The sequence below is a fragment of the Abramis brama genome (assembly GCF_963993115.1).
Source record: "Abramis brama genome assembly, chromosome: 2".
NCBI classification, from domain to species: domain Eukaryota; kingdom Metazoa; phylum Chordata; class Actinopteri; order Cypriniformes; family Leuciscidae; genus Abramis; species Abramis brama.
This window is the reverse complement of record NC_139964.1, coordinates 19,940,014-19,957,540: the sequence shown is the minus strand read 5'-3', so window position 1 is coordinate 19,957,540 and position 17,527 is coordinate 19,940,014. Positions and strand designations below refer to the sequence as shown.

The following is a 17,527-nucleotide window of genomic DNA, read 5'->3' as shown; positions in this document are numbered from 1 at the left end:
TTGTTATAAAAAACACATAAAACCATTGTTTGTTTGTTTCTCCTGCACTGGTCAATTTTGAGATTTTGCTTCTATAAGTTGACTTTATTTCAGACTAGTGGAAAGAAAACATCTGAAATGCACATTTTAGTGTTTATTTGAGGTTGTAGATTTAAATCGCAATACATTTCTTGTGAGGTTTTCTTTTTCTTTTTCAGAAATCTCAACTTCAGCAGCACTTACACACACCAAGAATTTGTAACCTGGCTTTATCCAATGCTCTGATTTCAGTCCTGGAAATGAATGCAAATTAGTTCATTTTTAATTAGATAATGCCTCATCTGCGTATTTCATCATCTGCATTTCAGAAAACTTGTAATACAAAATGTAATGTCTTGATGAACTGGAAAAGTATGGTGATTGTCTATTAGTTAAAAAATACCTTATTCACCTGTGGTGTCTTGCCTTAATATTAATAGTAATGTTAAGTAATATTAATAGTAATGTTAAGTTTTGTGACTGTCATAAATGTGCTTTGATTTCTGTCTCATTAGGTTTATCATAAAAATAAAAAAACAGTTTCCTTCAGAATGCACAAAATGCGTAATGTGGGACAGCTTCAACCTGCTGCAGTCACTGTGTATGAATATCGCTCACCAGGTGAGCTGCTGGTACATACACACTTTATCCAGAACTATTTGAGAGAATAATGCGGCAGTCATCTTTTATAGGTTTTTTTTTTTTTTTTTTTTTCTAGATGCTCGCTGTACAAAGTTCTACCACCCTGAGAGGAAGGATGGCGCTATATACAGCCTGTGTCGTGGAGATCATTGCTGGTGTGCAGAAGGTACTGGCATCCAGAATCAATGCAGCAGTTAAACAGATAAATGTTTATTTCATTTATTTTCTCTCTCTCTCTCTCTCTTTCTCTCTCTCTCTCTCTCTCTCTGTCTCTCTCTCTCTCATTCTCATTCTCTCTCTCTCTGTCTGTCTGTCTGTCTGTCTGTCTGTCTGTCTGTCTGTCTGTCTGTCTGTCTCTCTCTCTGTCTGTCTCTCTCTCTCTCTCTCTCTCTCTCTCTCTCTCTCTGTCTCTGTCTCTCCCTCTGTCTGCTAATGTTAATGTGTCAGTGTTAGCTGTATTGAATCAACATCTCTTTTGCTCAAGCAATTAATGTTGACATTTTTTGGAAATTTCATCCATAAATCAATGGTGATGGTGTTGAGTCAATGTTACAATGTGATGTTGGTTCAGCATCATGCTTGCACTCTCAGAAAATGAAACACAATTACAACTGACTTAAAGCCACACAGCCTGAAATCAACTGCAAATAAAATGTTTTAAAATGTTTGGTCATAGGGTTGTGCCCCGACATCACGATGGAGAGCCACCATCGTGATGCCACGCCCCCCAGCCTGTCAGACCAGCCCAGTCTCACTGCAGTTCGTGTTCGTGTACACCAGTGGTTGGGAACCTATGGCTTGCGAGCCACACCTGGCTCTTAGACAAAAATCATGTGGCTCGCAAGGTCTCTCACCCTTTACCAACAAACGATAAAAAAATGTTTAGACGTGGGTGTTCAGTGCTGTATAAACTTTATCCTTTTATTTATACGGGTGCTTTGCTGTGCAAAGAGACATTTCGAAACATTTCACCCGCTGGCCGCTGGTACTTTCACTTTTGCTGCAGAGACCCTTTATGTCCTATAAATGTGTCGTATTGTTGATAATCTACACAGATTTCAGTTGACGATTCTGTTTAAAGTTATTAATAACAAAACGAATGAGAATGAATGAATGAATGGATGAATGAATGAATGAATGAGAAAGAAAAGAGCAGGATGTGCTTTATATTGAAAAGAAATATTAAAAGCGCAATAAGTCGCGAAATAGAACTGAATTCTACTGACAGGATGCTGTGCGCGCGCTCCGAGCGCAACATGGACAAGCATAGTAGGCACAGACATCAAGAATCAGCATACGAATCTCAACAATAGTGACATGCTTCATGCCAATGCATGCTAGTTTTATACTATGGTGGCTCCCAACATGCATTGCAGCATGAAGCATGTCACCATTGTTGAGATTCATATGCTGATTCTTGATGTCTGGATGTGTATCTAAAAATATTTTTCTTTTAATGTATTTTAAAAATCAAAATTCAGATTGTCTCATCTGTGGCAAGAAAGTATGATTTGTGAATTTATCTTTTTAATAACAAATTACCACTTTTGGTCAGAGTAAAATTAGTGAACTACGATGCTGAATTATGATCTTTGTTTCTGGTTTTCTTTGCAATAAATGATATGTTTCAGCACACACTGTTGCAAAGATCACACACTCACATAAAAGCCAAGAGTCAAACTGTCCAACTAAAGGACACACTGATCACCATAATGGTGACCAAATATTTTCAATAAAACATCAACATCTAAACCTCTGTTAATTGTCAAAAAGACCTTCTGCTGAGATCTTGAGAGATTTATTGTCTTTTATTTTCAGTTGATTTCAGGCTGTGTGGCTTTAAGTCAATTATAATTGTTGTGTTTCATTTTCTGAGAGTGCAAGCATGTTGAACCAACATCACATTGTAACATTGACTCAACACCATCACCATTGATATATGGATGAAATTTCCAAAAAATGTCAACATTAATTGCTGGAACAAAAGAGATGTTGATTCAATACAGTTAACATTGACACATTAACATTATTTTGATGGTTGCTATCTATCTGGGACCCTAATCAAACACAGCTGAACCAGCTAATCAATGTCTTCAGGATTACTAGAAAGCTACAGACAGGAGAGTTTATCAGGGTTGGAGCTAAACTCTGCAGGACAGTGGCCCTCCAGGACAGCATTTGACCATCCCTGTCCTAGAGTTTCTTCTAATGAGCTGATGAGTTGAATCAGGTGTGTTTGATTAGGGAGACAAAGAAAACCTGCAGTGTTGGGGGTCCTTCAGGAGCAGGTTTGGGAAACACTGGCCTACAGGAATACTATGAATTAACAGCACTCAAAGTCGACACTCAGAAGCCTCTTTTCTGTGTTCCAAATCACACCCTATGCCCTCATCCACTATTCCCTACAATACAGTCCACTTGACAGAGTGAATTCAGACACTGATGAACAACTGATAAGCAGAATCACTGAAGGACAGAGAAACAAGAACAGAAAAAAGAGAAACACAAGAACTACAACTGACTTTCAGCCACACTGAGTGTGAAAACAGTTTACAAACCAGTGTAACATTATTTCTTTCATACATGTACAAAAGTTCTTGTTGAGAATTAACAGATATTTAGTTGTTGATGTTTTATTGAAAATAATAAATGTTGTTGTCACCATGTGTGTGATCACCATGTGATCAGTGTTTGATTTAGTTGGGCTCTTGACCCTTGACTTTATAACATTAGTTTATCTCTGGCTGTTGTAATTGTGAGTTTATAAAGTACATTTGTTGTGGCAAGAATTCTCTGATCTCATCCTGTGTATAAGCTTTGAATTTGTGGCTATTTCTTATATATTGATCCTATATCTGTGAATGAGTACAGAGTGAGATCCAGCAATGTTTCTGTAATCAGTAATTCTGAAGGATATTGAAATCATATAGTGAATTAAAACATTTTTAACTCCTGCTTGACTTAGATACAGACCTAGATCAACAATCAGCATATTAATCTCAACAATACAATGTAGCAATGTGTAGCTGTTTTTTTTTTTTTTTTTTTGCATGATGTGTTTAAAACAAATTGTCATTGTAACTGATTGCTGTAGCTTCACAGAGGTGGTAATGTAACACTTTTGATACAGGATTAAACTAGGGGTGCACCGATCCGACTTTTTCAGTCCCGATACCGATACCGATGCCTGGGCTTTGTGTATCTGTCGATACCCGATACCGATCCGATACTATAGTTGAATTAATAATAAACTGTATACCTTCCACCTTATACCTTCCTTGAAGAGACTAAAGGCACCAGACTTTACTAACTAAACATAACTAAGACAAAATAACAGATGTATGTAATGTGTTGAATTCTTATTTATTTAAAAAACAATTGTGCATTCAAATCGAAAATAGAATATAATCAAACTTCTTTAAATAAATGTAAAAAAAAAAAAAATGTAGCAGTGGAAACAAAAAAACAGTGTATTGGTCAAACATACAATAGTAATCTGACAGTTTCCAAAAATTGTAAACATGTAAAAATATAAAGTGCAAAGTCCTGCAAACAGGAATTTAAAATGCAACATAGCAGCTGAACCTGAGAATAAAAAAATAAAAAGTTGGTCGAACAACAACTTGATCACACATACAAATAATAATAACCAAACATTGTAATGTAGTGCAGTGTCACACCACCATCACAAACATGACCTGTGAATGCTCACCTAATTAGCAATGGCAAATTTAAATGTCAGTTTTAATTATCATTATGTTTCATATTTTTAAAAATGAAAACAAAAAGAAGCAGGGTTGTGTTTTATATTTCGTGTTGTTATAAATATATGCAGTAAAGATAATCAATGTACGCGTTTGCCTGAACCACATTTATGTGGCCATTAATATGTTTAATTTTTTTTTTTTAAATGAAAAGAGGCAGAGTGGTGTTTTATAACATACTTCGTTTTATTGTTGGCTAAAATATACATAAAGAGATGACCGGAGTAGCCAGAGCGAGCTGAGTGACGCGATCAAGAGCGCTGCTGTTCCATTTGCAGAATAACCGGACTCGCATCCTCTCGTCCTCGGGAGTTCGTTCTCCAAAGTCGAACTTGGCAAGTCCGAACTACCAAGGACGGACGCAAGTCCGAAGTTTGCGTACTTGGTATTGAGAAACGGCCTCTGGCTCGCTCCATGTTGCTTCTAGCATGCGACACACGTGAAGCTGAATGACGTAGGTTCTGCTGCGACGACAAAAAAAAAAAAAAACCTGGATCGGCCCGTGGATCTGTTATTTTTTCCGATCCCCGATCCAGCTATTTTATCAGTATCGCGGCCGATATCCGATCCTAATATCGGATCGGTGCACCCCTAGATTAAACTCTGAATAAGATCAGTGAATAAACAGGCTATATAATGATTTTGTCATCATCATCAATATAACAAACCACATTCACAATCCATTTGTGTTTGTCTACAGATGTAGCTTGCAAAAACACAGTTCAAGCAGCCAGACAAAATCTAATATTAGTTCACACGTTCATGGAATCTGATGTAGTATTTATGCGTATTTGGCTTGCTGTCCAGGGGAGGGCTCCGAGCTCGGAATTTCGCCCGAACCCAGAGTACTCCCCCCTTATACTGGGGTAGACCCAGCCTAGTGTGAGGTGATGGGGTGGTGGAGGGATGCTGAGAAACTTGTCGTGAGACTGAAGGTGAGGAAAGGCTTTATTTATACCAGCTTCCTCTTGTGCTGATTGGTTGATTACCTGAATGTGCTCCTCCCGAACTTTGTTACATGAAACTTCATAAAGTCAAGGGTCAGCATCCCAACTAAAGCAAACACTGATCTCCATAACAGTAACGTCAAACCAAACATTTTCAATTAAACATCTCAATAACAATTTCTGTAGATGTATGACAGAAATAAAGTCATACTGTTAATAATAAGTGTAATAATGTGTAATGGCTGGAAGTCTTTTGTAGTTCTTGTGTAGTATGGACACTACAGAATTTTCCTGTGGGGTTGAAAGGGTTAACAGTGTAAGATAAAAAGACACACCCACGGAATGTATTTTAACAGTAATAAATTGTAAGTTAAAAAACAGGTATATAGTTTACTGTAAAATGTTGTTTTTTTGGGTCACCATTGTGCTGAACCATTGGTCAGGTCAGGCTTGTTGGAAGCTTGCTACTGGTAACATGTAAACCAGTACCACCTGTTCCATGGTCGAGCCACCGGCGACTAATCTGGTGAAATCAAATCAAATCAAATCAAGTATATTTGTATAGCGCTTTTCACAATACAGATTGTATCAAAGCAGCTTCACAGTATTAAAATAAAATAATACAACAAAGTTTGTTTCTAGTGGAATTTATTGATTGATAGAATAAAATTAAATATCCCCAAAATATCCCCAACTGAGCAAGCCAAAGGCAACAGTGGCAAGGAACCGAAAAAACTCCATCAAGCGGCCTAATGGTGTCCTAAAACTCCATCAGGTGACCTAATGGAGAAAAAAAAAACCTTGGGAGAACCCAGGCTCAGTCGGGGGCCAGTTCTCCTCTGGCATTTATGAACTAGAGGCCGGATTGTAGTTTGAAACTGTGAGATTAACAATATTATATGAATGCCTGGCTGAAAAGATGCGTCTTTAATCTAGTTTTAAACTGGGAGAGTGAGTCCGAGCAACGAACAGTATCAGGAAGGCTATTCCAGAGTTTTGGAGCCAAATGTGAAAATGCTCTCCCTCCTTTGGTTGATCTGGATATCCTAGGTATGACCAAAAGCCTTGAATTTATTGATCTTAAAGAGCGCGATGGATTATAGGGTGATAGAAGATCCGCTAAATAGACTGGAGCTAAGCCGTTTAGGGCTTTATAAGTCAGTAGCAATACCTTATAATTAATACGGAACTTTATAGGTAGCCAATGTAGTGATGATAAAATCGGTGTTATATGATCATATTTTCTTGATCTAGTAAGAACTCTAGCGGCTGCATTTTGGACTAACTGTAGCTTGTTTATTGAGGATGCAGGACAACCGGCTAATAAAGCATTACAGTAATCTAGTCTCGAGGTCATGAATGCATGAACTAACTTTTCTGCATCAGAAACTGATAGCATATTACGTAGCTTAGCAATGTTTCTAAGGTGGAAAAAGGCTGTTTTTGTAACATATGAAATATGATTTTCAAAAGACAGGTTACAATCGAGTATAACACCCAGGTCTTTTACTGTAGAGGATAAAGTAACAGGACATCCTACGATGTCAAAGTTGTATTGTGAGAGGTTCTGTGGGCGGTTTTTTGAACCGATAAGTATTACCTCTGTCTTGTCTGGATTTAATAATAGAAAATTACGCGTCATCCAATCTTTTATATCTTTAACACACTCTGTCACTCTGCGTTTTCATCCAGCCGTGATGAAATATATATTTGAGTGTCATCAGCATAACAATGGAAACTAATTCCATGTTTCCTTATAATATTTCCAAGTGGCAGCATATATATTGAGAATAATAGAGGGCCTAACACAGATCCCTGCGGCACTCCATAGTTTACTGGAATTATGATCGATTTTTCTCCATTTAAATAGACAAAATGGTAGCGGTCTGATAAGTATGATCTAAACCAGCTTAATGCTTGTCCTTGAACACCAGTATAATTTTGTAGTCGATCTAAGAGTATTGTATGATCTATAGTATCGAACGCAGCACTTAGATTGAGTAAAACTAGTATTGAGATGCAGCCTTGGTCAGAAGCTAAGAGTAAATCATTTGTGATTTTAACGAGCGCAGTTTCAGTGCTATGGTGCGGCCTGAATCCTGACTGAAACTTTTCATAGATATCATTTTCTTGCAAGAAAGAGCCCAGTTGAGTGGACACAACTTTTTCTAGTATTTTAGACATAAAAGGTAGATTTGAAATGGGTCTATAATTTGCTAGATTATGCGGGTCTAATTGTGGTTTCTTAATGAGAGGTTTTATCACTGCCAGTTTAAATGTTCTTGGAACATGACCTAAAGATAAAGACGAGTTAATAATATTGAGGAGAGGCTCTTCCACTACAGGTAACACTTCCTTCAGTAGTTTAGTTGGTATAGGATCTAATAAACATGTTGTTGTTTTAGATGAAGTGATAAGTTTATTTAACTCTTTTTGTTCTATAGTTGTAAAGCACTGTAATTGTTCTTGCGGGGGGATAATTGAGGCTGAATTATAAGGTGCGATTGAGGATTGAATGTTTACAATTGTGGTTCTGATGTTTTCTATTTTCTCAGTGAAGAAGTTCATGAAATCATTACTACTAAACTGTAACGGGATATTTTGTTCGGGTGACGTCTGTTTATTTGTTAGTCTAGCCACGGTGTTAAATAAAAACCTAGGATTGTTTTGGTTGTTTTCTATTAGTTTGCGGAGATGCTCAGCCCTGGCCGCTTTTAGGGCCTTTTTATAACGTGACATACTGTCTTTCCACGCGATTCTAAAGACCTCTAAATTAGTTGAGTTGGTCCGGTGACGTTTTGTTTGACCCCAAAGGAATTTAATAAATCTGTAAACGCAGCCCCTAACGCATCATTTGGATTATCTACGTGTATGTTAAAATCTCCAACAATTAATGCTTTATCTACATTGACCAATAGATCTGAGAGAAAATCTGCAAACTCTTTTAGGAAATCAGCGCAAGGCCCAGGCGGTCTATATACGGTAGCCAAGGCTAGAGATAATATGGATTTTTTTCTAACATCTAAGAGCGTAACATTTAGTACAAGTATTTCAAACGAAATAAACTTATAACCCGTTTTCTGAGTAACATTGAGAATATCTCTATAGACCGCTGCAACACCGCCGCCACGACCAATCAGACGGGGTTCGTGCTTATAGGAGTATCCTGATGGAATAGACTCATTTAGACCGAAATAATCATTAGGTTTAAGCCAAGTTTCAGTAAGGCAAAGTACATCGAAGCTATTATCCGTGACTATTTCATTTACAATAACTGCCTTAGGTGTGAGTGATCTAATGTTTAGAAGACCTAGCTTTAGAAATTGTTTTTGGTTACTAATAGCAACATTTTCTGGTTTAATAACAATTAGATTTTTTCTAGATCCTGCAGTAGAATTATTATTTGATCTCACTAAACGAGGAATAGACACAGTTTCTATGCAATGTTCTACACTATTTATATCAGTTAATTTGGTGCAGCAGAGACTATGATTTGAACTTTTGGTTACTAGTCAAAAGGTATTTAACATTTTGGAGATGTTATCTGACAGAAGATCCGATCCGAATCTGCTTGGGTGTAAGCCATCAGCACGGTAAAGCCTAGGACGCTCCCAAAACAGATTCCAATTATTTACAAAGAGCAGTTTCTGCTCATTGCACCATGACATTAACCATTCATTTAGCGCGAATAATCTACTAAACTTTTCATGACCTAGTCGGTACGTGGGAAGCGGTCCTGACACAATGATCGTTATATCAGGCGATGTGCTGCGTACCGTATCGATCAGATTCCTGAAGTCTTTCTTCAGAACCTCTGTCTGTCGCAGCCTGATGTCGGCCCCTCCCGCGTGCAGGACCACAGTTCCGACGCGCTCGTTCAGAATCTCGGGAACGTGAGCAGCGATTTCAGAAACACGAGCACCAGGAAAGCAGTGACTATGCACCTTACTTTTATTTAACGTAGCTTGTACGTGTCGAACGATGGAATCACCGATGATCACAGCATCGCGTTCTGTTTCGCGAAGAGGGGAGAAGCGGTTTTGTGTGGATATCTCGAAAACCGGGAGGGTCGGAGAGAGTTTTCTTGGTCTAGACCTGATTCGCGTCTTCCGCTGCGGAAATATCCAGGCTTCGTGGTGGCATGTTGGAGCCGGCGTAAACGAGACCATGGCTGATCGCGGCCTCGACGCTCGTGACCGATGCTGAGTAACGCATGGAGTAGACGAGGTCGGAGTCAGCGGGTTAGTAACGTTGATCACTGATTTGTGTGCATCGGCGCGTGATGTTTCAAGAGCTAACCGCCGGTCTATCAGCTCGGCTTTTCTCACTAAATTAATTCGTGGATCTGTTTCTCAACAGCTTCCAGCTCAGACTGCAACGCGTGTAGCTCAAATGTGTCCTCACCTGCACCAAAAGGTAGACTACTTACATCTGATATATTCGCCATTTTAACAGATGGACAGTAAGTTAAGTTAGCAACGACGCTACCAGTGATGCTATCAATATTAATACTAATTTATGACTGAAGTCTTGGATATAATCCGTCTTTTTAGTGGTACAGGTGTAGAGTAGACGCACGATAGGCGAAAAAATGTTTGTTTGTAAGTGAGTGTGGAGAAGATGCGTTCAGCCGTGATCCACAGGAGTAACCTATAAGAGTATCCGACGTTGGATCACTAATAGGCTTGAGACGCGTCTGCTCAACAGTCCGCGTTGTAACTATGAGGTGAGGAAAAATAGAAAATGTTCGTTGTAAGTGAGTTTAAAGAGAAATCAAGAATTATAAATCAATCGATGGAGCTCCAAAGACAACAACGCGTTCAGACGCGACGCATGCGCATTCGAAACAGGAAGTGTGAACCCACTGGACCGCACAGGGAGTGGGAGGGTGGGTAGATCCAGTCTTTCACTCTGTCTGTGTCCGCTGGAGTCTTTTCAAATTGTGCACGCGGATAAAATACATTCTAAAACATGAAAAGCGTTTAACGACTTAATCTCCTAAAATAGTTCAATTAAAACATCAAATTATGTAAAGAAAACGCTTTACTATAGGAGGAACGCATTGCATTCATATTCTGGGTTCATCTGCTTATCTGCACATAGTATGGTTTCTTAATAAAGTGTGTACTGTGTATCATCAAGTCACATCAAGCCACGTTAAAGTGCTTTTTAAGCATTTTAAAAGCTTTTTTCACGTTAAGCATTTTAGAATGTCCCGTGGAAAACCAACTTGTTAACGTTGGCCGGCAGAAGTGCGATCTTGGTTTTCCTGATTCTAAATCCAGCCTTGTAGAATATCCTTTCTGATGGTGTACATCCACACTTTAGATTTTCTTATCTCAGACATTGTTAAATATTTAAATCCTTGCCGCCAAGACGCTTCTCTGTCGGTCACGGATTGAAAGTGAAACTTAAATCAGACATTGAGCGCCCCCATATAGCCAAAGTGGCATGATCCTCGTTTCACAACACCTCTGCGAAGATTCGACCGTGAGATCGGTAGTCGAATCAGGCTCCTCCAATCGAAGCATCGAATCTTCGACTATTCAGGGTCACCCCTAATAAATATATATATGTGTGTGTGTGTGTGTGTGTGTGTGTAATGTATAAATATTAAAAAAAATTCAAATCTCTCAACATAGAAAATTGCAGTTTCCAGAAGAAGAATCAGGTCAGTGAACTGGACCGTTTTGGTAGAGCCTGTGAATCTGACACGGATTATGGTAAACGCATGTTCTCCTTTCTCAGCCATTGAGATCAAGTCTCACAGATCTGATGACAATAATGATATAGCACATATGCTTGACAGTTTATAAAGTCAGAGTAGTGAAGATGGATCTGGCACTGGACACTGACAGTTACGACATGAAGGTGGAGCAGGTGCTGAAAGAAGGTACGATTCAATATTCACTTGTGTCCATCAAAGTATATTGAATTACATGTTTTTAGAGCCTGTAACTCTTGAACTGTGGTTGATGTATGGATGTCCCAGACTAATCTTTTCCTGTTCTGTCCTGTAGGCACTGATGATGATGCTGAGGGGAGAGTCAGACCGTTTTTGGCTCGTCCCAGTTGCAGAGAATATTTGGGATTGGTAGAAGGCAAGTCGTACCTCATCATGGGCAATGTTGAACTGACAAACCAAGGAGAAAGGTAAGTGTCCACTGTGTGTCTGTGAATATCATGATTTGCCTGAGCTTAATTTATTTAATGTCTGTAGAATATTGTTCTAGGCTCAATGAAGGGGCAGTTGTTTTTTTTTGTCAAAATGCATTTTAAATAACCTAGAATAGACTTGAATAAATTAAGAAATGCAGTTGATACCAAATGACTTGAATAGACAGCAAAATCCCCAGTGTTAAATTAACACTCCTCAGTGTACATATGTGTCAAGTCAAGTCAAGTCTAGTTTATTTATATAGCGCTTTTCACAATACAGATTGTATCAAAGCAGCTTCACAGTATTAAATTAAAATAATACATCAATGTTTGTTTCTAGTGGAAAACGTCCACGTTTGGTAATGCTGATCAATAGTATACCACACTACAGGGTGTTAAAATGAACACTGAAGCAGTGTTGAAGTTAATGAGATAATTAAGTGATTAAGTGATGGTTGAGCATTATTGAAGATACCTGATGTTAATCAGCAGAATCATTGAAAGAAAGAGACACAACTAGAACAGAAAAAAGAGAAACAAGAACTATTGACTTCGAGCCATTACACATTATTGCACTTATTATTTTATCAGTTTGGCTTTATTTATATCATACATCTACACACGTTCTTATTTAGATTTAACAGAAGTTTAGGTGGTAATGTTTTATGGAATGTTTCGTTTCAGGTCACCATTATGGTGATCAGTGTTTGCTTTCGTTGGGCTCTTGACCCTTTCCTTTTTTAACATTAGTTCTTCTCAAAAAACAAAAACAATTGGTTTCACCACCACTCAAAACCAAAATAAATAGTGTTCCAACCAATCACCGACAGGGGGGTTGTGAGGTTTTGCGCTCGTCCACGGCTGCCTATGACGGCTGCATGCGAAAACCTCACAACACCCACCCCTGTCGGTGATTGGTTGGAACACTATTTATTTTGGTTTTGAGTGGTGGTGAAACCAACTGTTTTTGTGTGCAGATCTCAGAGCCTAGGCTGCCTACAGAGACGCGTTTTTTTGACACCATGCTTATGGGGCGGGCAGCTAGCGGATCGTTAGGAAAGATTAGATGAATGTGATCATTTATGTTTGGGCCTGAAATCGCTGATACAACCTTTAACTTCAGTAAATCAGAGAAAAAGGAGTTTTCCCATTGCGTCTAGTGACGCAGTACCCATTCCCGTTATCTCAGGGAACCAAGGTTACGTTAGTAACCAAGTGCGTTTTTGGACTAACAAGGAAGTTATCAGTTCTGAAACTTACAGAAAATTCTTATTGTATGATGTCAAAACCTCAAGTAAAATTCGATTTTTCAGTTCATGACCCATTTAAAGGAGGAAATATTCTGATAATAAGGCTGTAATTCTTAGAAAATTAAATTTTGGCATAAGTGAACTTTGATATTTTGTAAAAGACAAAAAAAAAGCTATTTTGTTTCTAAAATATTAATATATGAAAAACTTTTGTCTGCCAAAACAAAGTTAGTGACGTAAGCATTATGCAGGAAGCTATTTGTGAAATCATAAAACTGAGAACGGGCAATTCCAGCGTTATGGACGTGACATTTGCAGTCAAAACTTGAAATATAAATTCTCAGAAAATGCATTTAATACCAATATATTGTAAACGTCTGTTTATATATCCATACTCCCTTAATAAAGGAGTCCAGACATTAGAAAAATATCAGTCTACGCATGCGTTTTATATTTAATATGAGGGAAATACACATGCGTTATGGACGTGACAAAAAAAATCTCTAACTTTTTGTTGCCAAAATATTTTTTAGTAATTCTGTGAATTACACTGCGCAAACCAAAAGTAATAGTACCCAAAACGTTCACAGAGACCTCAAACAGGCATTTAAAACACCAAATATTAAGGATTGGTATTATAAGCAAAAATAATATTCGATGTTTGTTCGAAAATCGTACCTCTCCCACAACATGCTCACCGGTAAGACGGCGTTCACTCAAATCCCGCTCCAACATTACATTTAAGTAGGCATTTAGTCTCATATTAATGTTTAAATAAAATAATTTAATTTTTTATTTCATATGTTAATTATATGAAAGGATAACAGCATGAGTAAGATCATAAGATGCGCAATATATCGGATACAGTATATCAGCGGGCAGACATGATTTTGACCAATTCTTTATTTTTTATTTTTTTTATTTTTTATTTTTTTGTAGAAAGCTTTTCTTTAATGTGAATTTCGTTTTGTATAAATTGTATCTTAACTTTAATCAATGTTTCATCAACCAATTGCCTGGATTTTTTAAGTAACAAGAAAATAGGCTATAACAGACAATATAATCAGGACACAGAGGCGCCGTCGCGTGAAGTGGAGCGCGCCTCATAAATGAACCGAAACTCCGTGTATAATGTAGGCTACTTGCCTCACATACCTGAGAAATATATCTATAGGACGTCTGAAATGTCTACTTTTAAACTACTTTTAAGTCGTGAGTCAAAATGATTGCAATATCACTATTATTTTGTCAGCTTGATCGCGGGATTATGATGAATATTCATGTTTTAACCAAGAGGGAAAAAAGCGACATCCCGAAGGAAGTGTCCTATGGCTATAAGACACATGCTCTTCTTTAAGTTGTACTGTATCATATACTTCCTTCTGTATTCATATTTCGTCCTGTAACTGGCAGAGGAAGAGAAGATCCGTTCATGTGCGCTTTATCCGCCGCGCACTGAGGCGCTATATACAGAAATATACCACGCCGTATTAAAGAGCGGCCTCTATTGTTTACATTTTGTTATAAAATAGACTGAATTTGAAAGTTGAGACATTTTTTCATATTAAAACTAACAAAGCACAAATGTTATTGCGATTATTGGATATGCACTGAATATATGGAAAGCCTGAAACCGATCACAATTGCATATGATTTGATGTGAAGCGTCCGTAACGGTCACGTCCGTAACGCATTATTATGGTTGTTCAGAGCAAAGTAGTGGAATGAAATGTCGATCCTAGTAAGCATAAACATAGTTTAGCTTTGCATATAAAGTTTCAAGTTATTTGCATTTATAATTGTTATATTATATAAACTTAATCTTTAAAACGTTACGGACGTGACAGAGCACTGAAGCGTCGAGACCTCTTTATTAAAGCCCTTATAAATTCAACAGGCAGTGCTGTTATGACCAAATTAGTATATTTATTTCTCAGGCATGCCTCCATCTTTCAGCAAAATGCTTTATGTTCGAATTAAGTTTTTAAAAGTGGGGTCTTTGATACCTCTTTTGAAAGCATGAAATATGGCTGGTTGAAATTAAAATTTTAGCATTGTTGCTCACCTCATATGTGGTGGAAAAACAAGGCAATTTTCTTAAAATTTCTGATACAGCACATTAATACAGTATATTACAGACCTAAATGGACAACTTAAAAGGGGTTTTGATCTTTAGGTAAAAACTTTATTTTTTCATGGTAAGGATGACTTTTGCGTGGAATTGCCCGAACACCCCATTAGACACCTGACAAAATATCACGTATTTTGACCTGTTATTAAAATGTTTTGTACAAGTGAAACTGAATTTGTGTTAAATGTTTGTCAAAAATGTATAAAAACCAACATGTATACAAAGGATTCTCCTTTTTTATCACTGTCGACATGCGTATAGTTCATTGACCCTTATACTAAAATGATGCATGTGCTTCGTAAATGCATACAGTGTAGTTAAGTCGGTAATTGTGTCTGTTTTGACTTGTTTTTAGTCTGCAGTACATCTTTGGAGAGCGCACCTGGGTTGAATACTGGCCAACAAGAGAGGAAAGCCAAACTCGAGAATACAGGGAACAGTACATCGGCATCTCTTTGCTCCAGAATAGCCTCCTCAGAAGAGGATGTGTTGTATAATTATCCCTGTCAACAACCTCACAGCTCATACTATGGTCACAATGTGAGTCACCCCAGCTAGAAATATTATTGGACGTGGGCTCCAACATCGCTCAGACGTCAAACGTTTGTTGAAAATGAAAATTGGGTTGACGTATAAACATTTGTTTGAAGTCAGGCTCCAACATCATTAAACAACTCCAAAAACACCATTATCAATGTAACGCTTTAATCCAATATATCAAACTAGACAGCCAAAATGCAAAACCACGTGTACATATAAACACAAACAAATGATCATTCAAAATTGATACCAGAGATTAAACCCTGAAATGTGACTGCCTGGTATATGATAATAAAAACTTTATTATCAAAAAGTAGCCAACATACTTGATCACTGTATCTCTTGCTGTTCTCACCATAACAAACAGTTACAGCTGACAGAGAAAAACTAACATTAAAAAGTCAAGGCCAAAGAGCCCAACCAAAGCAAACACCGATCACCATAATGGTGACCACAGTGGGTGCGCTGTGAAGTTACACTTTTAGATCATTGTGACCACATCATGAGTATCCTGGGAGCTCAAATTGTTGACTGGGATATAAACAGCATTTGTTGTTTACAGGAAATTAAACATAATCTCTTGCATGTTTGAGCTAAAATACTTGTAATTCTGTATTTTAAAAAAGGGGTGACTGAATGAAACGTGAAAATGTTTATTTTAGACTCCTGACTAATTAATCATGGTGTGATATACAGTGCCTTGCAAGAATATTCTAATAACACAAATCCAACATTATAATTTGTTTTGTGTGGTATTTTAAATCTGTATCTAATTTTTATAATCATAAGACAATATGGTCGGAGCGCAAAAGAGACTCAAAATACTCTGTTGACTTTGATCTTACATACAAGTGTCAAACATCATTCGATCCTGTTAAGTGTCTATTTTTTGTGTATACTCGCAATAAAAACAAAGTGTTGTGCTTTTTGCCAAATAAAGAAAAATAAACATGATGCAAGTTCTGCTTTCTCTCTGTCAGTGAAGTCCATTCTGAAACACGTCCGAAAATGAACTATAACTAAGCGAATACTCAGTCAAACAGGCATACAGGCATGAAGCTTGAATTATATTCTTTTAAATGAAGTAATTTATATAAAAAAAAACAAATATTCTCAGTTTATGTAATATGTATGAAAAGAGAGAGATGTCAGTCGTTCTCATCTCAGCTCATTAAGTTTTAATGTGACCCTGCCCACGGAGAGCACAGTTATTCAAACGCAAATGATCTGAGGCATTCATGCAAACCTGTGAACACCCACAATCAGCTGGATAACACACACCGTGTGTAATCAGAGTCATGTACTTTACGACACTGTGAGGAATAATACTATCTTAATAATAATCCTGGAAAATTTACCTCAGAAGTGCTGCAAGTTTCATTTCGAGAAGCAACGGATCCAGCTGAGGAATAGGTCAGTTCTATATTTGCTTTGTTCTAATCGCAATAGTGTCTGTACACGCAAAAAGACTGTTTAAATATGAATCGCGTTTCTGTGTGTGAATGAATGAACAGCTTTTACCAAACTCAATTGCTATACTGAGATGAGTAAAAATTGACTAGAAAAATCGGATAGCAAACGCTATGGAAAAACTCCTTTTCTCAAGAATATTGAAGCCTTTATTTTAAAACGTAGTGCAGCTGTACAGCGAGCACAGTGCAGGCTGTCTAAGTGCGCTGATTGGCTGGGCTGCGGCAACTGCACAAACCTATGGCGAAGCAGAATGGGCATGGCCAAACCGCCAAAGCGTGCCAGAATGGGCATGGCCACTGACTATATAAGCGACCCATTCTCGCCATAGAATCAGATTTAATCTCCTTCAGTGACGACGCATCTCTCTGCATCTCATCGCTGTCTTCTCCAGAAAAGAAGCTTCTCTCATCGTTGATCCAGCCCAGCAGCGGAACACAGAGACCTGCAACAGCAGCTCAGCGACCGGTGGCTCCTGATCAGTTCCTGTCTCGACACCATCAACGCTGATCGCCGTTTCAATCCAGCAGAGTATCCTTTTTCTAAACAAGCATTCACAAAAAGAGCAAGCGGCATTGATTCAAATGCGGTGTCCGGTCTGTAATT

General features: G+C 37.9%; 1 protein-coding gene across 2 annotated transcripts in view; it reads left to right on the top strand.

Annotated features, from left to right (window-relative positions):
- Positions 1 to 16,410, top strand: part of LOC311077825 (complement C3-like) — a 59,989-nt gene extending 43,579 nt beyond the window's left edge. For both annotated transcript variants that reach the window (XM_084106456.1, XM_084106455.1), the window contains exons 34-39: positions 534 to 639; positions 737 to 826; positions 11,014 to 11,094; positions 11,181 to 11,264; positions 11,392 to 11,524; positions 15,267 to 16,410. In XM_084106456.1, coding sequence (XP_083962582.1) covers positions 534 to 639; positions 737 to 826; positions 11,014 to 11,094; positions 11,181 to 11,264; positions 11,392 to 11,524; positions 15,267 to 15,408 — 636 coding nt within the window. In that variant the 3' untranslated portion in view covers positions 15,409 to 16,410. The remainder of the gene's footprint in view (positions 1 to 533; positions 640 to 736; positions 827 to 11,013; positions 11,095 to 11,180; positions 11,265 to 11,391; positions 11,525 to 15,266) is intronic.
- The last annotated feature ends 1,117 nt before the right edge of the window (positions 16,411 to 17,527 follow it).